We start from the raw sequence: 26,854 nt of genomic DNA on the forward strand, positions 1-26,854 counted from the left end.
TATTTCTCCTTTCATCAGAGGAGTGCTTGAATTCATGCAAACACTGTGCAAGCAGTCCAAGTTCACAAAGAATGAAACTGCTGTTTACCATCTGCACTGATAGTGTTGCACTGCAGAACATTAAGCTTTATTTAGCACCTTTTATGCTCAAAGTGTCATCAAACACTATTAAGTGGACTGGTTAAATGCTGGTGTCAGAGAGACCACTACAGCAGCCATTAAATAGCTATCAAAAGCTCTGAGTGAATGTCCTTGAATGTTCAGATCTATTTTACTATAAGCAATTATTAGAGGTATCAATAAACATTTAGAGACAAATTTACCTAAATGCGTGAATCATTTTAAATAATGCAGTCATCAAGTAGATATTAACCAGGTATTCAAGAGAAAGAAGGTTAGATTAATGCAGATGTTCACTTCTTAACATGCAGAGTACTTGGCCTGAAGCATTTACATCAGCTGTGGAACAAAGGCATGCTGAGTGCTCTAGCACAGAGATTCATCAGCTTGCACAAGAAGTGTTTTCAGTAGATTCCAAGGGTACCGTTGCAAAGATGTCTATCCAAAACAGTAGTTGCAACTAAAACTGATCTTTAGAAGCGACCAAGGAAGATGATCTTAATACCGCTGTTGTCACAGAGAGGGAAAGAGAATTCAGAATGAAATTCAGTCTCTGCAAAGGTAACTGATGCAAGGGTTACATTCTGCTACTCCACCTTAAGGTGATTTTACTGATTCGACTTTAAAAGTTTCATCCTTAGACTATTATAATTAATTTCATTTGAAAGAGTGAGCTTTCAAGAAAGAAAAAGACAATAAACAAACCCCATAGATATGTCATTTCAAGTCACAACATTGGTCCGTGCAGTTTGCTGTGTTTTCTGTTCCTCCTGAGAGACTGCAAGAAAACTCTAAGTATAGTCTGGAGATAAATAAGAGAAACAAACACACATGTACAGAGCCAGATATCAAAATGTTTAAGCAAAAGCATAACTCGAAGAACCTATATCTTACGATTGGCAACAGGCAGTGCAATCCTAAAGGGAGCCATTTAGTAGACTGCATGAGCTTTGTATCAAACCCATGAAGCTAATACTACAAACCATCAACAATAAAAGATTCCATAAAAACAAAGCTATGCAAAGTAACTGTTGCAAGAAGCCATGAGTATCTGTCAAAAGTGAAACCCGAAAAGCCAAATCAAAATCAGATTAACTGATTTTGATTACAGCATTGACTGCAGTTTCGAAGGAGGCTAATTGGAGGAAATCAATATAGTCACAATGGCACATTTAAAAACACTACAGGGAAAAAAATCTGGCAAACACAGCTGTGTCTTTCTTTGCCAGTAGACACTGTCACAGAATACAATTCTTTAAATCCATGCTCTCTTCACTGCTTGTATTAAACCTTCATATCTTCTGTACAAACACAGAGACAGCCCTCCTGGGTGGCTCCTAAGAGCCATTCTGTTTAACCTCAGTTCTTGACTTCCCAAGTATCCCCTCAACTTTCACTCACCTTGCCCCTCTGTCTTACTACTAAATCTCTGAAACAGGTGGAGGAGACATGGTTGACAGATGCTGCTTATGGTTTGCAGAGGGAGTCACAGGGGTACGCTTATTAACAGGGTCATAACTGAGGGAGACGATGAAAAAAACCAATAAAACAATTAAAAAAACCCAAACAAAAACAAAAAAGAAAGCACAGCAGAGATTATGTTGGGTTTGAACATTACGCTCATTTCCTCCAGTCCCGTTTCATCTCACTGTTGGGTTTTTTTCACAGCACTTTTCAGCGTATTACCCTGAGTTATGGTGCTCCATCAAAACCTTTTAACCCCAACCCATGGTTTCACTCCCTTTCAATCACCCTTCTCAAATTCAGCCTTTGTTAGTAATTCCACAGAAATCTTAAAACTGCATGCTGTTCTTTTTCATCCTTTTGGTTTTTACTATTATTATTTCTACCTATCTCAACAATGGTCATCAGTGTTAACTCTCTAGAACAGTAAGCATGCCCCAGTCATTACAATATTCTTCCTCAACTTCTCTATTATAATTGCACTGTTCCTCTGTTTTCCTGACTGAAATCTACTACCAAACTAATTCCAGTTTCTCACAAGTCTGGCCTAGGTATACAAATCTGAGAGGCAAATACTCCACTTCCAAATGTAACCTAGGTAATTTTCTGCCTTGGCCTGGCTTCTGCCAAGTGTCTTTGAACTCAGGGACAAAATTCTACTCCAAGATTTTTTGCTTTCTTTACTTCCCTCACACAGGTACATTTACAATATGGCTACTGAAAATAAATTTTACTTCAAGATGGAACAAGCTGTTCAAACACTCTAATCTAAAAAGATCTTGCTCATACAAAGGTTCTATCTTGGCAGAGCCCTCTATGAATGACAAAAGAGAAGCATGATTCATTTGGCAGCCAAATTATTTTAATCGTTCCACAAAGGCATATAAAGCCCTATACACATGACAACTTTTGTCTTCCACAGTCATTTTTCTTTTCCCTTTCACTCACTCATTTTCCTCTAAATTATTAAAACCTTCTTTCCTCTTGCTACAGTTTGGGAATTCTCTGACTGTATGAACTCATAAAAGAAATTTATAATTAGAAGTAAAAAAAGAGGGTTGTACAGAAAACATGGCTCTTTGGGAACCCTGAAACGGAAGCTATTTCAGGTAACCAAAAAGCCTTATGCTCACTTCAGTGTACAACTTCTTTAACAAAACTCGTCCCAGCCTCAATCCTGCTTATCAGAGAGTACACAGTTAGTTCACTGGTTGTTGACGCGGGAGTCACGGACAACGCAGAGACGATCAATGTGATCAAGCGATTGCCAAATTTATTACAAAGCCTTAACTCCTTATATACTATTTCTTACATGCACTTACAGTGATTTGGCATATTATGATTGGAGACATGTCTTGAAGACCCTTAGTGACTAACATATGAGTGGTTAAGCACAGGTGTGAGAACTTGACCTCGAAAGCTTGCCAACAGTCCACAGTTCTCATTAACTCAGTGAATTCCAGCTTCTTCTTATCTTGCTTGCTTAAGCTTCTTTGGGCCTCCCATGGCCTTGCTGTATCTTTCAGGATTATTCAGAGTTTATGTACTAATTATGCATTCTCCCATGAGAACACTGTCTCCACATCTCCCCCTTTTTGTTTTATATATGCTTTGGGTGACCCTACTTGAGCAGGGGATTTGGGCTAGATTATATCTCCAACATATGCCAACTACAGGCTGCTGGGCCTGCCCCTTTTTTCTGCTGTATGGCTCTCTGATAACAGGGGAGGCCATCCTTCACATCAAGGTCTGGCATGGCATGTGTCTTCACTGCTCCCCGCCTGCCGGGTTGCAGCCAACAGCAGAGCTAAAGGTTCTTCTTGGTGGCAAACACAGAGGCCAACCCAGTCTTGCCCTTGACTGTGGTAGCAGGCATTTGGTCAGCCTCAGTCCTTGCACCTTGTTGTCAATGTAGAGTTTCACCTGCTTCATCCAGTAACAAGTCACTACTACAGCAAGGCACACACAAATTTACATTAGCAGAGTAACTATTACAAGGTGCAGCAGCATGTTGAAGATGCTGATGGCAGCGAGGGACTAGCCAAAAAAATTTCTTACCAGTGGAATTCTCCCACCCTCTTAATTTGTTCCATCACCGGCTTTATAACACTACCATTGTATTAGAATCTTTCCAGCTTTTGCCTTAGCATTTCTAGCAGCTACTGCAAATTTCCATACTCTAACATCTCTTTTACAAGTGACAAATCTATACAATACAAGGTGTAGTTCCTCATTAGCAACTGGCTAGTAAATACAGGTGGTTTTATACACAAAATCACAGCCTCTAATAATAGCTGCTTTACAAGCACACATATTCAGGATGTTACTTTTCAGTTGCCCCCAAGTGATGTTTTGCAATCATTCATTTTTCTCTTCCTCTATTTCATTCTGCTTGGGGTATTCATAGTCAGCTCCTGTAGCTGAGGCATCAGGTTTTTCCATTCATCTGTCCAGCTCACGGCAAGCCTTGTCAAACTTTGCAGGCACTCGCCACGGACCTGTAGGCAGGAGGACACAAACACACCCCCTCCCCCAGGTTATCAGTTCTTGAGAAGCAGACAGGTTAAACTGCGCATTGTTAACAGTCGAGGAGTTTGCTGCATCATTGCCTCGTTTTGGTTTTTTTTTGTTGTTTTTTTTTCCTGCCACCCTGATGCTGCTTAGGTGACGGCTCATAAAGCTTGTGGTTGCACTACCCCTCTCGCTTTTTCAGTTAGCAACTTTTCTTATTTCAACCGATCTATCTACTCCTCCAAGTCTTGGATCCACCCCCAGGTTACCTTAAACATACTAAGCAAGGCTCCTACCATGCACCCACTGTGTTGCAGGTGCTCTTTAGGCTTTGTCTGTGGTGTCTCTACAAACTGCCTCAATACCTCAATAGATTGAGAGGTTGGGTTTTGTGTTGTTTGTTTTGTTTTGTTGTTGTTTTGTTGTTCTGTTTTTTTTTCCTTCACTCCTCGGCTCTGGCGTCCATCCTGACCGTTCCGCCGGTGGAGCACCGGGAGCTGAATCGGAGGTCAGCTTTTTTTTTTTTTTTTCAAAAGTCGTTCACCCTGCTTTGCACAGCTACAAACGCCGGCCTGCTTGGCAGCAGCTATTCGGCAGCAGTTATAAAAGCCTGCCTGCTCGGCAGCAGCTACAGCTGCCTGCCTGCTTCAGCAGCAACCATAAATACCTGTTCGCAACCGCACTTTTGCATTAACCCTTTCTTGCCTGAAATGTTAAACTGCTACCGGTTAAAAACTTTTATATGAACCCAACAACAAAAAATACACAGAACACCGTCTGCCCTCCACACACACACACACACGTATGGGATCCCACAAACACACGCCACACAACTACAATATTTGAAGCACAAAATCCAGACAACCATTACTCCCACTACAGTCCCACGTACAGAACGTGGCACAAGGACCCTGTGGAGACTAACAGGAAACCAGCTCTGAGAAGCATCATTGCAGTGCGAGGTGGCAGGCTCATCCTTAGCGGGCGTCCCCACAGAGGCTCTGCCTCCCCCACATCGTATGAGGCTTGGGCTTTTATACTGACCAGAATGCACACTCATTCCGACACAGGTGGCCAGCCTATGTTGGAAGAAGTGGCCAGCAATATCTTTAAAGGTCTCCAAAGGTCGATAGAAACCTGGACATACTTACATTTACCAACTTCTAGTACATGAGTATCACAGAGAAACTGTATTAAATGAGTTGTATATGGGCTCCCAAGTCCACGGACCGTCACAGTATGCCCAATACCCCTGATAAGAGCATAAGAGAGACCTTCCCACCACCAGAAAATCACACAATACGTCTGTATCCCACGCTGATCTCGCTTCCCTGGAGGTTTGGGGGAGTGGGGCGTGGGGGTGGGTTTTTTTGGGTTTTGCTTTTTGTTTGTTTGTTTGTTTACTTTAACGTAAAAAAGGTTGCTCCCTTCACTTTAAGAAGGACTGAAAACATACATAAAACGGATGTCCCAAGCTCAAATTTCAATTCATTCAATCATTCACAAGGGGGGTGCCCTGGAGCGGTGCTGACTCTTTCCAGGGTTTCACCCATCGAGCTGGCACCCACTGCAAACCGGAATCTGTAATTTACACACATATAACCTCAACCAGTTGGTTTTACTTCTGCAGGACCTTTCCAAATGCCGGTTTCCAAATCCTTGTATTGGACCAGAATACCCGGAGTTTTAGTCATATAACCTGAACCTAATGCCTGACCATGTATTATAGCAGGGGAGTCATTAAAGTCTCCTGTCAATCGCAAAAAAAATCATAACATATACAGCTTGAGTATAAGAGGATTTTAACCCATATGTGGTCACTGCTTGTCAGGCCTCCTTAACTATTTTGAGATCAAAAGCTTCCCACTCTTTAACCCTCTGCTGTGTATTAAACACAGGATATGCAGAGAGGCCCATTGCAGAAAATTCACCTCTAATAATCGCATCTTTGATTAACCCGTGCCAACAGTGCGCAGGATTTGTGCCCCCCGATACCTCTCCCACCCCCTCCCCCTGTTTGCCTTCTTTAAGGAAGGGGTTTTGAGGAGGATAAGGTGGTGGCACCAATAGAGTTGTCTCAATCCGAGTCTCCAGGGCTTCAAGCTTTTTCATCAATTGTTGCAGCTGAGCGTCTCCAAGGCCACTGAGTAGTTGCTGATGAGCTGAGCAGACCGACCTGGGAAACGAAGAGTCAGAGTCTGGAAGCAGAGGATGTAAATCTGGCTTGGATTCAGGGGACTCGGGGTCTGATCCTGGGTAGAACTCAGGGTCTCCATTGTTCGCAGCTATGTCTTTCTTGTCAAATGTCTCTCGTTCGGTATGTGGCCATCTGCGGACCTGGCTCTTGCTTTCATCAGCTCAGGGCGTTGATTTTTTCGGCGCCGTTCCAGGTACCACAGGAGGTGCAAAAGTCATAGCCGCAGCACTATGAAGGGGGTTAGGGGAGACAGCCCCTTCTGGAGCTGTGGCGGCAAATACAGAAGCTACCACCGCCCTTTCCAATTTCATCTCTTTCAAAGTCTCAAACACCAGTCTCCAAAGTGTAGAGTGTTTCTGTGCATCTTTGGTCCCTTTACTAACCTCACGATCATGGCACCACTTTAACAGCCTCTGTAAGGCGCCACTGTCATATTGCAGTCCTCTCTTAGAGAGAATGTGTTGGAGGAGCTTCACCACTGCCTGTTCCTCTTTGGATAGCAAGTGCCCCATCTCCTCCCCGGCCGCTCACCTGATCAGGGCAAGATTCCCGAAGTTCTGCAGACGTCTGACTTCCCAGCGCCGGGGCAGCGCTGAATTTCGGCCGGCTCTCCGCCCCCTCCTTTTCATCGGACCTTCAAACTCGTCTTTGTCAAGTTACTGGTCGGAGAGTCCCTGTTCGGGCGCCACTTGTTGACGCGGGAGTCACGGACAACGCAGAGACGATCAATGTGATCAAGTGATTGCCAAATTTATTACAAAGCCTTAACTCCTTATATACTATTTCTTACATGCACTTACAGTGATTTGGCATATTATGATTGGATACATGTCTTGAAGACCCTTAGTGACTAACATATAATTGGTTAAGCACAGGTGTGAGAACTTGACCTCGAAAGCTTGCCAACAGTCCACAGTTCTCACTAACTCAGTGAATTCCAGCTTCTTCTTATCTTGCTTGCTTAAGCTTCTTTAGGCCTCTCATGGCCTTGCTGTATCTTTCAGGATTATTCAGAGTTTATGTACTAATTATGCATTCTCCCGTGAGAACACTGTCTCCACAACTGGTAACTCCACAAATTAACACACACAGGCACACAATCAAGCCAGTAAAAAGCAGTTTTATCTAAAAGACCAAACTATACGTCTTGTAGCTAATGAGACAAAAGCACTCTTGATGGCATGAACAAATCCAAAATAATCATTAACGTACAGCTCTAAAAAACCAATCTTGTAATGAGATGAGTTTCAGAGAAAGTTACAGCTGGGCATACTAGCCAGAAAAATGTCGTGGTTTAAACCCAGTCAGGCAACTTGTTCACTTACTCCCAGTGAGTGGTGCTGGGCTGACAACAATCGAGCCCCTCCCCCCCCCCCCCCCGCCACGGGCCTCTCCCCTTCCCCGCTCCCAGAGGAATGGGGAGGAGGATCGAAAGAGTGCAACTCCTACGGGTCGAGACAAGAACAGTCCAGCAACCAATGTACAACACAAATCACCACTGCTACTACCAACAACAACGATAAGAGAAAATAACAAGGGTAGAGAATATGATACCACCGGTCAAGAAACGAGTCCCACCCAGAAGCCCGTGTCCTTCCGCGTAACTCCCAGTTACCCCCCACCCCGCCCGTGACGTGCTGTGGTATGGAATTCCTCCTTGGCTAGCCCGGGTCAGGCGCTCGGTCTCTGCTTCCTCACAGCTTCCCCTCCTCCCTGGCAGGGCATGAGCCTCACAAAGTCCTTGGTCAGAGTAAACATCACTTAGCACCAACCGAAAACATCGGTTTCACCAACATTGTTCCCAGGCTGGAAGTCAAAACACAGCACTGCACCAGCTACCACAAAGGAGAAACATGACTGCTACTGCTGAACCCAGGACAAAAAAGAAACTACATATTACTGTGTTTTTCAAAAAACACGCAGATTTTGCTTCTCACAGCTTTGAGTCTGCCTGACAAATAAAAGTCCATGAACTGATTTACAGGTTTTTGAAAATGATTTAACAGATAACAGATGAGTCAAAGTCAATACACAATGCAATACTGAGGCTTTATCTGGAATACCGTGTACCATTTTTTATCACATCATATCTGTTCAGAATATGAACATGTGCTCTAAAGAAAATACAGAGAAGTACTGCTAGTACTCTCAAGAGAATGAGAGCCTACCTTACATCAGTATCTCAAGGAAAGTATCACAATAGCTGTTTAAGAACAAAGAGCAAACTGGACTGATGAAACACCACGGGGGGGGGGGGAGAATAACAAAAAGCTGTCTTAGCTCACAAGAGTGCTTGCACAACAGCGAGTGATAAAAACTGGCCGTTAATAAATTTGGGATAAAGTGTAAAGGAAAGTTTCTAACCACAAGAGCAAAGAGAGTCTCAAGCAGCTGGGCATGGGAACAACATAATGAAGCTTCATAAATGAGAAATATGGGGCTGCAAGAATAAGAGGACTAGAACTGTGAACTTGAGACATGTTTTCCAAACTCATCTCATGCTCTTGCTCTCCCATTCATAAATAAATCCATTCTTACACACACACCTCTCCATTTAAGCAGACACATTCCCCCCCCCCCCCCCCCCCCCCAAGTGATTAGAAGCTGCTCAAAGTAACATCTTGCCTCTTGTGGTTGATTAATATTCTGATATTTGTACTTTCTTGTACACAAGTTTTTCCAGCAGTTGCCTCCAAGCACTCTCCTCCCTTGATGCTTTTACCTCAGTCAAGCCTTTAATTCATACTGCTATCTTTCACAGAATGTGGCTACTCTCTGTAGCTGACTACTTTCACGAAAGGTTACTTACCACTCGTAATAAGTTAACAACTTACCTCTTCACAGTTAAAGGTCACTTCAGAAGTTGTGCAATATAGAATCATAGAATAGTTAGGGTTGGAAAGGACCTTAAGATCATCTAGTTCCAATCCCCCTGCAATGGGCAGGGACACCTCACACTAAACCATGACACCCAAGGCTTCATCCAACCTAGCCTTGAACACCGCCAGGGATGGAGCATTCACAACCTCCCTGGGCAACCTATTCCAGTGCCTCACCACCCTCACAGTAAAGAACTTCTTCCTTATACCCAATCTAAACTTCCCCTGTTTAAGTTTGAACCCACTACCCCTTGTCCTATCACTACAGTCTCTAATGAACAGTCCCACCCCAGCATCCCTATGAGCCCCCTTCAGATACTGGAAGGCTGCTAGGAGGTCTCCACGCAGCCTTCTCTTCTCCAGGCTGAACAGCCCCAACTTTCTCAGCCTGTCTTCATACGGGAGGTGCTCCACTCCCCTGATCATACTCGTGGCCCTCCTCTGGACTCGTTCCAACAGTTCCATGTCCTTTTTATGTTGAGGACACCAGAACTGCACACAATACTCCAAGTGAGGTCTCACGAGAGCAGAGTAGAGGGGCAGGATCACCTCCTTCGACCTGCTGGTCACGCTCCTTTTAAGGCAGTCCAGGATACGGTTCCCTTTCTGGGCTGCAAGCGCATACTGAAGCCAGCTCATGTTCATTTTCTTGCACTTGTCATGGTTAAACTTCATGAGGTTGGAATCAGCCCACCTCACAAGCATGTCAAGGTCCCTCTGGATGGCATTCCTTCACTCCAGGGTAGCAACCGAACCACACAGCTTGGCGTCATCGGCAAACTTGCTGAGGGCGCACTCAATCCCACTGTCCATGTCAATGATGAAGATGTTGAACAAGACCGGTCCCAACACCGGCCCCTGAGGGACACCACTTGTTACTGGTCTCCAGCCAGACATTGAGCCATTGACCACAACTCTTTGTGTGCGGCCATCTAGCCAGTTCTTTATCCACCAAGTGGTCCATCCATCAAATTGATGTCTCTCCAGTTTAGAGACAAGGATGTCGTGTGGGACAGTGTCGAACGCTTTGCACAAGTCCAGGGAGATGACATCAACTGCTCTACCCCTGTCCATCAGTTCTGTAGCCCCATCATAGAAGGCCACCAAATTGGTCAGGCAGGATTTCCCCTTAGTGAAGCCATGCTGGCTGTCACCAACCACCTCGTTGTTTTTCATGTGCCTTAGCATGCCATCCAGGAGAATCTGCTCCAAGATTTTGCCAGGCACAGAGGTGAGACTGACTGGTCTGTAATTCCCCAGGTCATCCATTTTCCCCTTCTTGAAAATGGGGGTTATATTTCCCTTTTTCCAGTCATCGGGAACGTCACCTGACTGCCATGATTTCTCAAATATGATGGCCAGCGGCTTCGCAACTTCATTTCAGCATCTATTGCCAAGAGGAATCTGGCTTCACTTTCTTTACCACAACACGTATCCAGAAACATCAATAACATCACCCTGAGCATTCTCTTCTCCAGCTAAAGCAGGCCCATCTCCCTCTGATTCTCCTCAAGATCTCGGATGTCCCAATCTCCCAGCCACCTTCATGGCCCTTCACTGGACTTGTTCCGGTATCTCCATCTCTCTCTCATACAGGAGAACCCAGAATTGGACACAGCGCTCCAGATGTGCCTCACAAGCAAGGAGAAGAGAAGGACGACTTCCTTCCACCTGCTCGAAATCCTCTGCCCACAAAACTACGAGATGCCTTTGACACAAGTGCATATTATTGCCTCACGCTCTACTTGGGGTCCACCTGGATCCCTGTGTCCTTCTCTCCAAAGCTGCTTTCCAGCCACTCAGCCCCAGCCTGTACTGGTGCCTGGGATTATTCCCCTCCAGGTGCAGCACTTGGCATTTCCCTTTGTTCAGAAGGATCCCGTCAGCCCACTTCTCCAGCCTGTGGAGACCTCTATCAATGGCACTGCAGCCCTCTGGGCAGTCAAACTTCTCTCAGTTCTGCACCATCTGCCAGCTTGCTGAGGGTGCAGCACTCTGCCCCAGCATCCAGGTCATTAGTGAAGATGTTGAGCAGCATCAGCCCCATCATCCACCCCTGCTGCACACGGTCAGGGACCGGCCTTCCACTGGACCTCATACCAGTGATCACAGCCCTTTGAGCCTGGCACTTCAGCCAGTTTTCCACTCACCTCACTGTCCATTTACTTGGGCTGCAGTTTATCAGTTTGTCAATGAGCATGATACAGGAGACAGGGTCAAATGCTTTGCTGAAACCAACATAAACAGCATCCACTGCCCTGTGCTCCTTCACCACATCAGTGATCTAGCTCATGGTGGAAGGCTAAGAGATTGGTCAGACATGACTACTCCTTCATAAATCTATGCTGACAACCAGCTTCTTGTCCTTCCTATTTGTGGAAATGGCTTCCAGGTCAATATGAGGTTTGAGTTCCCCAAATTCTCTTTCTTTTCCATGTTGAAAACAGGAACTACTTTTGCTTTCTGCTATTCTCCAGAAGCTTCTCCCAAGATTCCTCCTGAGAAAAACTGATTTTCCTTCTGGAGTAATCTCTGAGATCTTCTGGGTTAGATATTATAGCAGATCTATCTACCTTTATGATGTATGAATGAAACTAAGGCTTGTTTTTCAGATATCAGGTTGGGTTGCAGCAATAATGGAAAGAAGGGAGAATGTGTCATCCTGTGGAAGCAAATATGACCTAGAATTACTGAATTACATCTGAAAGAATAAAACAGGTCTCCCAAACAAAACATACTGCAAATAAAGTTATCTTTTCTTTTGCAGTCAATCATAACACAGACCAAGAAGAAATGAAACCATGTTAGACATAAGTACTCAAGCAATTCCAACACTCAGACAGCCATGACTAACTAAAACACCACCTTTCAGATTAAAAATGTGTTCTTTAGAACGTATATACATCCCATCAGCTACAATAAAATAGAAGTGACCATATATTACATATACATAAGAGCATCCAACCTTCCTGTGGGGAGCTATGCTGTAACAGTTTTTGGCAAGAACTGCAATCTGTTCACATTAACCTTTAACACAAGGCATCATGGCAGAATTAATACCTGAGAAGTTACTTTTCCTAAGGTCAGGTACAGAAGTTATGCTGAACAACTTTTGAGAACAGTTTCCAAGAGGTTAAGCTAGAAACAGCAAAATGAAGGAAACTGTACAGGCTAGGAAGAGGGTGTGAACAAGGTTCTACTGAAGCTCCCATGTAATCCACCATGTAGGTTGCAGGTATTACAGCAATGATTTTTCCCACACTGTTAGAGAGCCTGAATTTACATGATTTGTCTTGTGCCCATTTCTGCCATGTCTTTTCTTGTTTATTCTGCTTCTTTCCTGACCAAACTTGTGCTTCCTCAAGCTTTGCTTAGTCACACCATCCTTACTACTTGCATGAAAGCAATCTAACAGTACAAGCTGCACAGCTGTTCTCTTTGCACATAAGTGCACTCAGCAGAGAGGTGCTGCAAGTCATCGCACCACTGAACACAACTTCAGTTTAGTGCCAGCACAGCTATGGTTTCTGCAGTGCACGGAAATGCTTCATTAACATTTTAAACTATGTCATTTGGTGCCCCAGCTACATTTCCTATGATGGTCTGTATATCGGAGTTAGCTTACTATGTGTTCATATTAAAGAAGCTTTCCTAAATAACCTGTAGGTATCATTTTCACTTAAAAAACATTAAAGAAACTCTTCAATCACTTCTTTCTACTTGTCTCACATGCTAACAGTTGAATACAAAAATAGAGTTAATGCTAGTATTGAATGACAAAGCAATAGTTATTCGGATCTTAAATACTTCCATAGTATCTTGCACAATTTACACATCTACCATTATTCTAGCTCTTTTGTTTGAGAATAAAATCTGGACACTAACTTCTATTTCTTCCACTTACAGAATTAAAATCTTAAACTTTTCTGTCTTCCAAGAGTGCCAAAAAAAAAACAACAGGTAGAGAGGAAGACAGCTAACAACTGTATCAACAAGCAGCTACATTTAACTAAGAGGCATAGCTGTAAAAGGATACAAAAGAAGAAGAAAAAAAAGGAAGAGGCTGCATTGCAACAATGTGCTATATATTAAAAAAAAACCAAAGCGGAATCCCCTAAAAAGCACCTTCCTGCACACTTGCCAGCATAGCTGGAGCAGGAAGACTGGCAAGTGTGATTTGTAAATTAAGCAGCAGAAGCCCCTGCCACTGAATTAAACTAGCTAACCTGGTTTAACTGATTGAGCTTTTACTGGTACAGCCCATTTGCTTGCTGTACAGGGTTTTACTACATGGCCCTGAAGCAAAGCTTCACTTGTATAGCTGCTTCACAGCAGAATCAATCTGGCAGTACATTATACTAACACTTTTACAACCACAAGAGAACAATGGTACAGAGCAAGCAAAAGAGATGCAAGCTGCTATCACAAGTGAGGCTGCTCATCCATAATGTTTACAAAGAACAATTTGGCTTTGTATTATCTTATGCTATGTATTTTTGCAGCAGATAATATTTACACTCCAGTGTGTCCTCACTGAAAGGCATAGACATTTAGAGAAAAAGAAAAAATATTTTAAGCAGCCACTGTTAGCAACTCAAAAATTAAGAAGCTCTGTTGGTGGCCCTGAATAATCATTACTGCACAATTACTACTACATTGATGTTTTGGGGTTTATTTGCACACCTAGAAAAGCACCCGTAATTAATCACAATATTGTCACTGAATCATTATGTGTGACACATTTTCACAAGCCCTGTTATGTGTATTTCCCTGAGAGCAGCAGGAATGCAAAAACTTGCTACTTTCAGGTGAAGTTCAATAAAATGATGGTATCAGTATAATGGCAACACAGTAGTAATAATGCTGTTTCAAATTCTGGTCTCCTCCTTCTACTATGTATCATGCTTCAGTGACGCAAACTTCCCTTTTCTCTCAAGCAGTCTAACCAGCCAATATTATTTGGGCTTAACTAAAAATAATTGCCCATAGCAAGTATTTAATTTTGTTGCTTGATGCCAGATCTGACGAGGGGATACTGAGTCTGGGAGCCAAGTCAATTTTTCCAACAACACAATCTAGTAAGATACAGCAATTCAGCCTCTCCCTGTAAATCTTGTTTTCACTTTACGAAACACAACACCAGTAGGAAACAAATACATTTGTTAGCACTCATTAGCAAATGCTGGGGGTGTTGGCTGTTAAAAATCAAACCCCATCTTCCTGTCTGTCCCTCCACAGACATTCTTCAATAGTAGGAGTTTAGTACCTCATTTTAGCACAGACAGGCTCAAAGGTATGACCAAGACAGCTTTGACTAATATAACCAGTCTTCAAATAAAAACCACTCTCTAACACATCTATGATAAATACTTCTCTTGTTCTTTGAAGTGCTTAGCGTCATGGAGCTGCAATTTGACAGCAGGACATGATACAGAAACTGGAGAGACAGGTTACCAACACACTACAAGTAACTCCAGGCATAAGCAAGGAAGCCCTGAAGGAGCTCTTCAACCCTGTAACTTGTACGCCCAGTTTCAGCTTCATGAGAAAATAAAACCTCCACAGAAGCTGCTGGGTGGGGGAGTTGGAAGAGAAGGGCAGCTTCTAATAGGAACACATGAACCTTATAAAAATAAACTACTGGGGAGTACAGGATACACACTTTGAAGAAAACAAACAAAAGTTACCATTTTCTAAATATTGAATGCCCACTAAGGAAAGAAAGAAGAGGTGAAAATCCCGGGCAAAGAAATGGGGTAAGTATTATAGAGTGTCACTGCAAGTGTCATTAAGGTTTGGAAAGGCCAGCAACACACATTCTACTTCCTTGCAAAGAATTCTGTTTCAGATACAAAAGATCAGCATTACACAATTGTTTAGTGAAGTACAAAAGGTTGAATTAATGAATGAGACCAAGAGAATACATTTCCTTTCTATTTTGTAAAATAAAAGTCCCTTTAAAAATAATTTCTTACACCTTAACATGTATGTTCCGGATTTAGATCTAGTGTTTATTTCTGTGTACCACACACACACATTCTGCATGTCTTTTACACACATGTTTGCATTGCTGAAAATATTTTGAAAGAAGTTATATATAAAGAAAAAAAAAAGCTTCTATTTTAGAGTTTAATGAGGTGTTCCTCTCCCTCCACTTACTCTGATGTCCACCACACACTTTGACTGGATTCTCTACAAAATACTCAGTGTCAGAAAGGCTGCAGAAGTTCACATGACCCACTAAAACCATGTGGGCTGACAATATGGAAACTGGGAAGTTTCCCACACAGAACCACAATCAAGGACTATGAAATGCAGTGCTCAGTCCCACAAGAACTGGTGCATGTAAGCAGCTGTATCCTCCTAGTCATTCCGTAAGCTTCAGAGAACTACCTTGTACATGGAATTTATTTCTGTACAATAGTTTTTAAAGAACCTGCCCTCAACTGTTCAGTTAAGAGGGGTTCAAAGCACGTATGATCTTTCCTTCTGCAGGGAAAAAAACTGGCAATAACTCACAGCAAGGTCACACAAACCCTATCTCCTTCCAGGACTTCAGTTTATCTTTAGCATTCTGTACATTTACAAAACATCAGTAGCAAATGAGTGTTTGGTTTTAAATTAACCATCATTATTTGTGACCACCTGTTCATGAGAGGTGCCTTCAGATTGAAAGTACAGATCCCACAGAGTCAAAGAAAGGTAAATAGATAAAAGCACACCACAAAGCATTATGAATTGACTGAAGGTCACAAAATGGAGAATCTGTGTGAGAACAGAGGAAAAGAAACAAGCATATGCCCTTTTGTACATGCGCAACAGTACTTTTTTTCTATGAAATAAACTGTATCAAAAATGTTTAACTAAATTTTAGAAGTAGACGCCTGTAAAATAAAAGTGAACAATTAAAAAAATTGCTGAAAGCTACATTGACATATGTATGCAGCTTTCTGGTGGGTGAATTTTATACATTTTTTATTCAAGATAGTTAATGTGGTACTTCTGAATTGCAGGCCTTTTTCCATCTATATTTCTCTAATTCAGCCCCAGAAGGGGAATAACTCAGGTCAGCTTTTAAAAGAAGAATAGGTTAAGTTTTGTATTTGTGCTTGATACTACAATAAAATTGAGACACAGGACATTAGGAAAGGATAAAGAAAATGCTGAGACGTGCATCTTACCCTCTTCTATCTACAGATATTAGGCATTCACTGGGCCAGTAATAAGGCAACAGCTGAAAAGCGTATGAACTCTAAGTGTCATGGTTACATAATGCAGACATGACAACAATGTGCAGTAACACAGGCAGTCTGCTCACATGCTGGCAGGGTCCTGACAGCAAAATAAGGAGGAAGCTTGGGGCAAGGGAACCAAGAAAATCCTTCATGCAACCAAAAGCTGATAAACACAGGTGACAGAAGGAAAGCTGGATGATACAGTATTCTTGCTCCAAGTAGGAAAAGAGTAATTTTCAACCAAAAAGATAAAAAGGAGTTTCATTGGCTTTGTGCTATCAATTAATAAATAAACACTGACAGATAAATTAGAACACCTAAACTCACCTAAGCATGTCTAAAAGGGAAACCAAGGCTTTAGCTAAGCTGGTTGTCATGAAAGTTGCAAAAGAATTTCCTGTTTTAGAGATGGTTTCTGTTGAAAGGGAGTTTTTAATCAGTGTTTTTGACAAAGGCTGACAGCCTCTGGGAAGGCAAATATTAGTCCTCTAGAAGAATGAGCACTAAATTAATCTTTCAAATGGAGAAATCAAGGTTTTGTGAAGCAGCACATAGACACACTCAACACCTTGCACAGTCTTGAATAACTTGTGCTGCATTTATTTCTCTCAATATTCCCAGTAAAAAATAAATAAAAAAAATAAATAAAAGAGAAGTCATTGCCACCTACTGTAAAGATAAAAGGCTTGCCTTGTTTCTGTCCCCTGGGTGGGAGGTATCACTGTTATGTTTAAAAATGTATGCTCTACTTATTTCTTCTCTTCAATCCCTCACCACCTCCCACCACAACCATCACCACTAAGGATCCATCACTAAAGAAGGAGTCTGAAGTCAGATTGAGTAATCAACTCATTCTATTACATCACAGTAGCTTACTTGCACCTTTCTCCTCTCCAAGGGTAACTGAATGACTACAGTGTCTATATATAAACAATAATATATTTCATATGGCTGTAACAAGGCCAAAAAATGAGGATTAAGAGACTCAAATATACTAGTCTCTCTCCAGTTCTGAAAAGAACAGCATGTGCTGACCATAAACCTAAATCACTCCAATATACTCTGTCATATTAGAATTTTACTAACAGTGCCAGCGAAATTCTAGCAGAGTAAATAATTAGGTGATAGCAGGAAACGAAGAAACCTTTAAGGACTCTGTCACCACTATCAGCTTCCCGAATAGTTCCCGAAAGATTCTACTAGGGAACTGTAGCCCTCACAGACACTGAATACAAAGATACCTAATTAGTCATACAATTCTTCCAATACTAAATAATGCAAATAGTTTGCTAGTCCAGCTGACAGGCATTTTATAAAAGCATGAAAGCTGTCACACGAAAGCTGTTAAGTGGTCTACACGACACATCAGAAAAAAAACAGCACTTCTGTACTCAGAAGTGAAATCCCAAAACAACAAAGAAAACCCAAACAAACTAAAAAAATCAAGATCACTAAACAACATATTGTTAATGAATTACAGTGTTAGAATATTCAGAAGTAATAAATATCATTAAGTCATGACAGCAGCAGTTAGAAAAATAGTCTTATGATCCCTGATAGCTTTCTTTTTTCATCATGTGTCCCTCTTGCTCTCATCTTCATGCTTACTTACTGTTAATGTCACTTAGCATTTAAGTAATACAAACTGAAAGACAACCAGTAAATGTAGTCCGGATACAGGCTGGATTGTTCTAATGGAGCAAATGGAATACTTGGCAGACTAAGCTTGAATGCAAGCACAACCCTTCACATAACAATTATTAAATGCTGTAAATATACCACATGCATCCAGAATGCTGTTTCTATTACACCACTTTGCAAACAAACATTAAAAACATCAAAATCAGACAATGCCTCCTAAAGATGACTAAGTACATCTCGGAACGATGTAATTAAATTGCAAGAAAGGTGGAAATACCAACAAGCATTCTCCTCTTATATGGGCATGTAGAGACAGGACAAGGGAGAATGACTTTAAATGAAAGAGAGGAGGAGACTAGACATTAGGAAGAAATTCTTTACTGTGAGGCTGGTGAGGCACCGGAACAGGTTGCCCAGAGGAGGCTGCCCCATCCTTGGCAGTGTTCAAGGCCAGGTTGGATGAGGCTTTGAGCAACCTGGTCTAGTGGAAGGTGTCCCTGTTTGTGGCAGGGTGTTGGAAGTAGATAATCTTTAAGGTCCCTTCCAACTCAAACCATTCTGTGATTCTATGATTCCATGTTGACTTCGAAACAGCAATGGGACTGAACTTCAGTTTCTAGGAGCATGTGCTTTTTGTGACTGTGTTTTAAGAAGTCTAACGAGGTTTTTGGTTCTATTAGTAAAAATCAGATACACAGCTGTACTCTCTGGAAATCCAAAACTGTAGAAGTGTGTTTTGCAAGACATTTGCATACAAATGCTGCTAAACACCTCTACAGATTTTACCTATGGGAAAGAGTTTCTCATAGCAGCCTGCTCCAACAGTAAAATAATTGCCAGAATAAGTGTAAAAATTAATCAGGCCAAAATACATGTATTACTAACATGCCCACCCACACATAAACAAGCTACAGAGAAAACAAAAACATCCAGAGCTTGGAAAGTTGCCAGAGGGGATTTAAGAATAAAAGGAAAAAAAAAAAATAAATCTTATTTTCTTCAGGGAAGAGAAGGTATGAGGTCAGGACACCTTATCTTTGCCTTACAGCCTTTTAGGACTAAGTTGAAAAATCGCCCTCAACCAGCTAATCCTGCAAATTCTATAAATCCTGACAGAAACTACTGTAAGAGGCTATTGCCAACGCCACATTGACTTCCCTGTGTAAGACACAATCCCAAATAATAATATATAAATAATTTCTCAGGAAATTAAAGCTGCTTGAAACAGTATGATATTACAGCTCCAAAGAAGTTACATCTTTGAAAATATAACTTCTAGATATCACGTTTCAATCTCTGATTATGTTCTTCTACAAATGTCTTGAAGCCTCAGGAAGGGGAAAAACCCAACTGTTTTATTTCTTTTTTATGATACTTTTTTTATTGTTTAAATTTAAACAATAACATATTTTAAACAAAAATACTCTGAGTTTCTTAAGAATACAAAAGACAAACTCAAGCAAAAAGAGGAAACGAGTCTCCTTAGTATATCAATTTATACTACCTACACTGAACTCTATCAGTGAAGAAATATTATGTGTATTTAAATAAGAATGCTTTTAAGCATCAGCAATTACAATGCATATTGAAGAATGAAAAGCAATACATTTTGTTCTCATACTCCTAAATTTTCAGCAGTTCTATCAATATATAATTACAATTAAGCCACCAGCTTTTCAGAAGGTTACTTTTTACCAATAACCCATTGCAATATAAAGTACTAGTCACAAAAAGCTAATAAAAACCTTAACGCTGAAGATTCACATTACCATGTGTCCACTGCATGACTGCTGCACGTATTTAAAACCCTCTCACTTTTGCATAATTTATAATATGTTCACATGCTGGTTCCCACAGAAAAATTCAACAGCTGACAGCCCCAAACAGCAACCCTGCTTTCCTCTCTCGTCCTACAACCCCGCAAGTAATACCCCTCTTAAAGGCCGGCATCAAAACATATCCAACAAATTGATCACCACAGGACAGCTAACACCACACTTGCCCCCACGACAGACATACGAGATCCATTCTGCTGACTGCAACAAGCACAGCACCCTTCCCATCTGGCTGGGAGTACCACCAGTTCCTTGCAACAGGGAATGGGATGACCTTCTGTTGCTGCCAAGGAGTCTCACATCTCTTCCAGGCCAAACACCCAGGGCAGCTTCCTAATTAGAAGCTCTCCCACCTCCTCTGAAGCCAGACAAACAGGTCAAGGCATGACATTACTTGTAATCATACCTTGGGCATCCAGGACAACCAGAGCACTGCTGCTGCTCTGTGCTGAATTCCCCTAGAAGACTGAACACTGCCAAGTCAGGACTGGTACAAGACCATCTTGTTTGTGGGGCAGATGTGCTGAGAGACAGTGAAAGATTTTGACTAGTTTTGCTTTCACCATTGTCAAAGTAATAACAGTGGCAATAATAAATAATAACATCAGTCATGCTATGTTTCTTCCCACAAAATCTTAATTGCTGTTGATAGAAACAAAAGCTCAAAGAGATAGTTTCCATCATGTGAAAATGTTATCTGAAAGTTTGTTTCACCAATGTTATTCTCTTGTTATTTCACCATAAGGATAACAAGCTTAATGGCTATACTCAGAACTTGCAATAAGAAGCTAGTACTCCTGGCTCTCATTTCCAAGACAATGCCACAATCTATAACATTTCCTAAGAGCAAATATATAGACAGCATTCTAGCAAGATTTCCAGAAAAAAAAAAAAAAAAAAAAAAGCTCAGTAATTGAATTGCAAATTCCTGCCCTGCAATAATTCACTGACCCATAAAGCAAGTTATCTTTTCAGGTACAGACAGAAATGACACTGCTTTCCCTAGCCTGCATATATCCTTAGTGGATGCCACAACTTTCACAAATGGCTACCGAGGCAAAGCTGACCCAGATGTCACTTAATTACCAGCATTTGGAGTACTTAGGAGAGCAGGGAAGGAGACAATAACCTACAAGCCCTGAAGCAAAGGTGGGCATAGCAGTATCGAAGAGCAAACTGGCAAAGCAAGAGGGAAGGACAACTGGAGTTGGTCAGTTCTCTGACCTGACAAGTAGGAGCCAGAGGGCTAGGGAAGCAGAAAGCACTGCAGGAATTTCCGGTACGTGGGGAATATTCTCTTTTCCCTCCCAGGAGCCAAACTACAGCTGTAAAGGGCCCTTGCATGAACACAGACCCAATCTTCAGAAAGGTTTCAGAAGAGCACTAACAGGGATTGGTAGGGGTCTGTGGGGTGTGTAACAAGCACAAGCAAGAAGAGCCTGCAATACAATTACTTCCCTCCTACCTCTGGCTGGTCATGAAAATTGCAACCCCCCCCCCCAAAAAAAAAAACCAAACCAAATATATAGAGAAGAAAATTAAACAACAAGCAACAGATAACAGTCTCTCCCATGTACCTATGATTCAGAATGAACATCCCTGACATCCTACAACTAGTTTGCACTGAAGATTGTATTCTGCTTGTATAACAAGAAATCCAGGTTGCTGTTCTGACCTGAGGCAGTAGTTACACAAAACCCCTGTCCTGTTTCATTGGTTCTAAAATCCACGCTACACACCACAATTTCATAAATAACTACCACTACACTTCTTGCTCATTTTAAAATTAACTTACCTCCCCAATTCTGCTAGCAATATTGGCAAGTCCTCTGAGTACAGACAAGCCTTGAGGTTGCCACATGTGGCAAATTCACTTTATCAGTATAACGCCGCCCAATCCCACATAGAATTGGCTTTGTAAAACAAAACGAGCAAACATGGCTCTGCACCACAGTTTCCTGCTTTCTACATCTTCATCTGCTATCAGCAGAATCTGTCTCGGATGCCGTCACACAAAGAGTTTTACACTGCAGATCATGGATTTCAGGTTGAAGTTTTCAAGCTAGAAAGACACTGAAAACTAACTTTATACCATGAATGAACAACAAATGCAAATGAACAACACTGCAATGACACCTGCTACCTCCTCTTTTTCAAACATGTAACTGAGGAGCAAGGCAACTAGGAAGAGTACATAATTCTCCACTCATAGTTCTATTTCTCTGTCTGAAAAACTGGAAGAAAACAGAAAAAGATGACAACCAGATCCACTTTCATACATTTTTTATAATAAATTCAGCATCTGCACCTCTAACAGAAGTAGATATCTACAAAGGCTGACAGTTTTAGATATTAAAGAGGGTCCAAAGAATTTTCTCATGTTTAGACAAACCTCTCCCAGAAAACCTTCCAAGTGACCATAGCTGCAGTTTAACAGACAGTGAAAGCAGAAAGAGAAAGAAATTTCAAATACCTTTTCTGTTACACCTTGCATATTGACTTGCAGAGCATAAGAAAGGTATGACTCTCTGGCTTTTTGTGTCTGTATGTGTAAAATATATAAAATTCAAAGCAGCTGTTTTGTAGATTCAAAACCAGGAAGCAACTCTGATATAACTTCACAGTGAAAGTCCCCTGAAAAAAATAACTGCACATGTACTGCATATGTATCATTGCTACCTCCCTTTCCGCTCTCATACCTCCATCTTCAGACAGCTCCTCTTTAAATCCTAATTTGCATTTATGCCATGAAGTTTAAAACCACTTTTGCTTAAGCAACTCCAAAAGTCTTTTCCACATTCACCTAGTACTCCCTTGAAAAATTTTTTATTATCTTAAAACTTTGCATTAATGTCTTTTCCTAAACATTTCAATATATTGAATTTCCCCAATCTTTCAATTTCTGGTTTGTACATCTTTTCTTACAAACAATTTTCTCTTCAAATTGTACTTCCAGAATCTGTGCACAAACACTAACAGAGACCACTCAGGACTCTTTGCTGTGTTAATTCAGTAGTTTTAATTCAGCCCAAACATTGAATTTTTGCAAAGCCCAGTTTCTTTGGAATATCATCATGAATTTATTCAAAAGAAAATCAGACCACAGGAAGGAAAAGGTCTTTTTTCCACAGGAAATTATTCCTCTACTTGAATGCAGAATGCAAAGTACCTCAAAAATTTCATGAGTGATTTTTACCTCTGAATAACTTTCTTATTAACTAACTACTCTCACAACCAATTCTGATAAGCAACGGGATTTTGGATTTGCATTCAACTCCAGGGCTCATTTGTATCATCCCTTTTTGCCTGCCTCTCAGTTACCTAGCTGACACAACAGCATAGCAATGAGGCACGAACTGATTGCTGGTGAGCTCAACTCTGTATGCACTTGTTACAATATTTTCAGTAACTGAAAGTTTACAATTCCTTAGAACCTTAGTGGACAGAATGGCAACACTCAACAAGCTTTCTAATGGAACTATTGTTACATTTTAACTATAGCTCTCCAGATACAAGAAGGAGATTTATGAAAGAAAAACTGAAGAAAAATAGAGATTTTCATTCAAGATATTCACAAAATAACTACACTCTAAAGAAGTTTGTATCTTCCTCTCCACGTTATCCAATTTAGAGAGGGAATGAAAAAGAGACATGATTTCGTGTTCAAGCTGAAAATGAGGAAGTATTTAATGCATGCTTTAGTTCTTTAGAAAGCAGTCCTGGATGCTGATTTAATTTAAAGAAAAAAAAAAAAAGGGGGGGTGGGGAGCAGGAGGAGTAAGAAGCACAGAGCCTGTAGTGATATTTTATAAGAACACAAAATCAAAATCATTTATTGTTGGTTTAGAACTTTCTACTGAGAAAAAGCTATTTATTTTTCAATTATGTGTCAGGATGCCACAGTTTGTAGCAATTTTGGAAAGCAGAAGCCTTAAAAATTAGGTACAAAGGCAGAGAGAACTTACAAATCTTCATACTGAGATTATGATATTTTCATAACAGAAATTCATAGGCTGCATTTATTTAGCACACTAAATCCAACACCTCCTAGAATCAGCAGCAATTTAAAATACCAGCCGTAACAGAGCCTAGAGGAAGTCTGCTTTTGTCCCATAGAACTTCACAGCTCATTAGTTCAAGAAGAAAAATATTACCAATATACAAGGAGTCCCAAAATAGTTTCTTCCCTCTACCCCAAACTGTGGATTTTCAAAGGTTAAGAAGAAACAGAGTATCCATTTTCATCCTCTGCTTCCTTTCATCTCACTGAGGCTGTTACTTCCTCCTAATCATCACTGCCTGACAAAAACAGCTGTTTCTTGCACTTGGCAATGACAAGAACAAGGATTAGGATGGGAGTACATTTGTCCCCCCAGGAACACTTGAGGCTCCTGTGTCCCCAACCCAATTACGGGCTCAGCAAGTTTGCCACCAAACCACTTCACCAAATCACTTTCACATATGCAGTGCTATTGAAGCAAAATGAAATTACTTTGTTGTGTGCATATGTCTAAACACACAAGCTCACACAGAAGGAAAAAAGGGGGGGGAGAGAGAAGGAAAAAAGATATATATCCTTGGAAAGGTTAAAGTCCCAAAGATTCTCTGAAACTGTAGTAACAGATTAACACAAAACCTATTTATGTAATTTATTGTACTTCTTGCTCTCTTTTACATAGTGGAGAGCCAAGTTTATGGAGGATTATAGAATCTAACAGCCTAGGTCTGCAATGACAAATCAAGGAGGCCCAGAAGTACTAATAGCTAGTCTCATATGTGCAGTCATATGCATGTACATACACAGGAGCCCAGTAAAAATGATACAGATTTCTAAAACTCGGAATGGCTTTCCTAAAACCAGTACTGCTGCAAGTTATTTGGTACATTACATGGAATACAAAGTAATGACTTTTTTTTTTCTTTTTTTTTTTTTTTAAGTCTTTGTAGGCAATTGTTTGGAAAAATCCACTTTATTCTCAACTAGCTTAGCCCGGACTAAGTATTTACAAAAAGCTTCTATAAAACATAAGAAAGCACTCTAGAGAAGAAATTACAGAGAAGCAGCTACAAAGAAAGTATTGCAAATGCCAAGATATATAAGTTATTCTAGAATAATCACTTTGTTCCCAGAACACACAAACATAATCACTGAAAAGAACAGAAATGTAAGATTAGCTTTATTTTCAGGATATCAAAACTACATTGCCTTTGCAAAGAAAGTTATTTTTCTTTGCAGCATAGCCTTAGCTGAACATTGCATTGCAATGTATTATGGGTTTGGATATAAGAAATATGATATAAAGGCTGATATTTAGACTGAACAGCAGAGTACACAAAATGTAGACACACAACACAAGAACAGTTCCACTTTGTACTCACTCTTACAAAGTTGTCAGGGAACAAACCTCTTCTGCCTTTGAGCTGTCCTTCCCACCAGCCTCCATCATCTTTCTTGATGTTGGTGATTATGTCACCTACAGTGATCGTCAGCTCATCATCATGCTGAGCTTTGTAGTCAAACTCCACTATCGCCTCCACTAAAAAAGAAACACACATACACATAATTATTGACTACTTTTAAGTTTCCACGGCTTTAAAAGTAATAAGAAAACACCAACCCCGTTATATATTCTCAGTGAAAATAATATATTCAGCTTAACCAAGACAGCGTATAAAATAGGCAACATGTAATGGTAACATTTTGAGAGACCAAAGAAAAAAACACATAGGAATGCCCATCATGCTTAAGGCAACAAATTGCACACATTTTTCTTTACTGCTTATAGGAAATCAGTTTGTGATGCTTCAGCAGTATCTCTGGCAGCATTACAAAGTTTATTTTTATTTATTGACAACATTTTAGCATTTGTTCAAGGGACTTCTAAAGCACTTTATTTCTGGAAAGGTTCTCAAATTCATAAGCATCCCAAGCTTTACCTACTTTGCTAAATACATCACTAAAGAGTGTTTAACAAGAATTCTTCACAACATGCTGAGTTTCACTGTTGTTTATTCACAAATGCAAACCTTTGCTGCATGAACATGCTCTCACCAAAGGGAGACAAATTTACTTTCACTTATGATTATACATCAGAGGATCTGAAGATTAAATACTTCTACTGCTCTGAATGTCTGTTATCAGATAGAGGTGCATTACAATCTTGCTACCATTATCTTTGTCTTTTCCTGGGAGGACTCCTCATCCCTTGAAACCAAAATCACAACAAAGTCTCTGGAGAGAATTAAGGAAGTCATAAAGACAGAAATATTCCTTTACAGAACCAAAAATAATAGACCAGGGGTATTCAAATATGGAAGCAAAAGCTACATTTAGTGGCTCATCAATTATCTGCTAAGGAGGAGCCAGATTAGCAAGGCCAAGGCTAGCCATATTTGTAAAGCCTTACTCCTTTTTCTTCAGTGGAAAACCATGCCCAAGATGTTCCACCAAACATTTCGCACTTCAACCACCAAAACAGAAAAATGAGGGCTTTCTGCACAAATGACTGTGCTATGTAAACCCTGCGAAATCTGGGCTGCAAACAGGCAATACAACTCACAAAACAAAGCTAACCATTACACCACACACACCAGAAAGTTCTGCCTAATAACAAGCCCTGCAGACTAAATTGAATTAAGCTGACAGGAAAACAGTTATTCCTCTCCACCCCAAAAATGTCACACAGTCATGATGCTGAACATCTCCCTCCCTCCTCCAGAGCCTGCAAGGCACAGCTAAAAGTGTTCTAACTTTCGGATACATCTCAGACACAGGACTATGGCTGGTAATGTTAAGCAATTGTTGATCTTCTCTGAAGTCCAAAATGTAATAAAACCAGCCCACAATAGGCCTGCTGAACTACATTGTGAACAGCAAGAGTGGCACCACACATAACAAGCTGACATGCAAACAGAGCTTGATAAATTTACCACTGAAACTAACTGAAAAATCAGTCACTTAGGCTGGAAGGG

The 26,854-nt window shown here is 40.9% G+C and overlaps 1 protein-coding gene across 8 annotated transcripts in view; it reads right to left on the reverse strand.

The window, feature by feature from the left end:
* The window catches only part of SH3KBP1 (SH3 domain containing kinase binding protein 1), a 232,221-nt gene that overhangs the window by 178,795 nt on the left and 26,572 nt on the right, over nucleotides 1-26,854 (reverse strand). For 4 of the 8 annotated variants that reach the window (XM_061453241.1, XM_061453235.1, XM_061453233.1 and 1 more), the window contains exon 2: nucleotides 25,262-25,419. Coding sequence is in view for 7 of the 8 variants with exons in the window: in XM_061453235.1 (XP_061309219.1) it covers nucleotides 25,262-25,419 (158 nt within the window). In the remaining variant the exon portion in view is untranslated. Of the gene's footprint in view, nucleotides 1-22,355; nucleotides 22,507-25,261; nucleotides 25,420-26,854 lie in introns of those variants that run through there. The other 4 variants (XM_061453237.1, XM_061453236.1, XM_061453238.1 and 1 more) reach the window with 2 other exon arrangements.

Source organism: Pezoporus flaviventris, unplaced genomic scaffold, assembly GCF_033815535.1.
Source record: "Pezoporus flaviventris isolate CSIRO_AGI_PZ_B2104156 unplaced genomic scaffold, CSIRO_AGI_Pfla_v1 ptg000015l, whole genome shotgun sequence".
Taxonomy (NCBI): domain Eukaryota; kingdom Metazoa; phylum Chordata; class Aves; order Psittaciformes; family Psittacidae; genus Pezoporus; species Pezoporus flaviventris.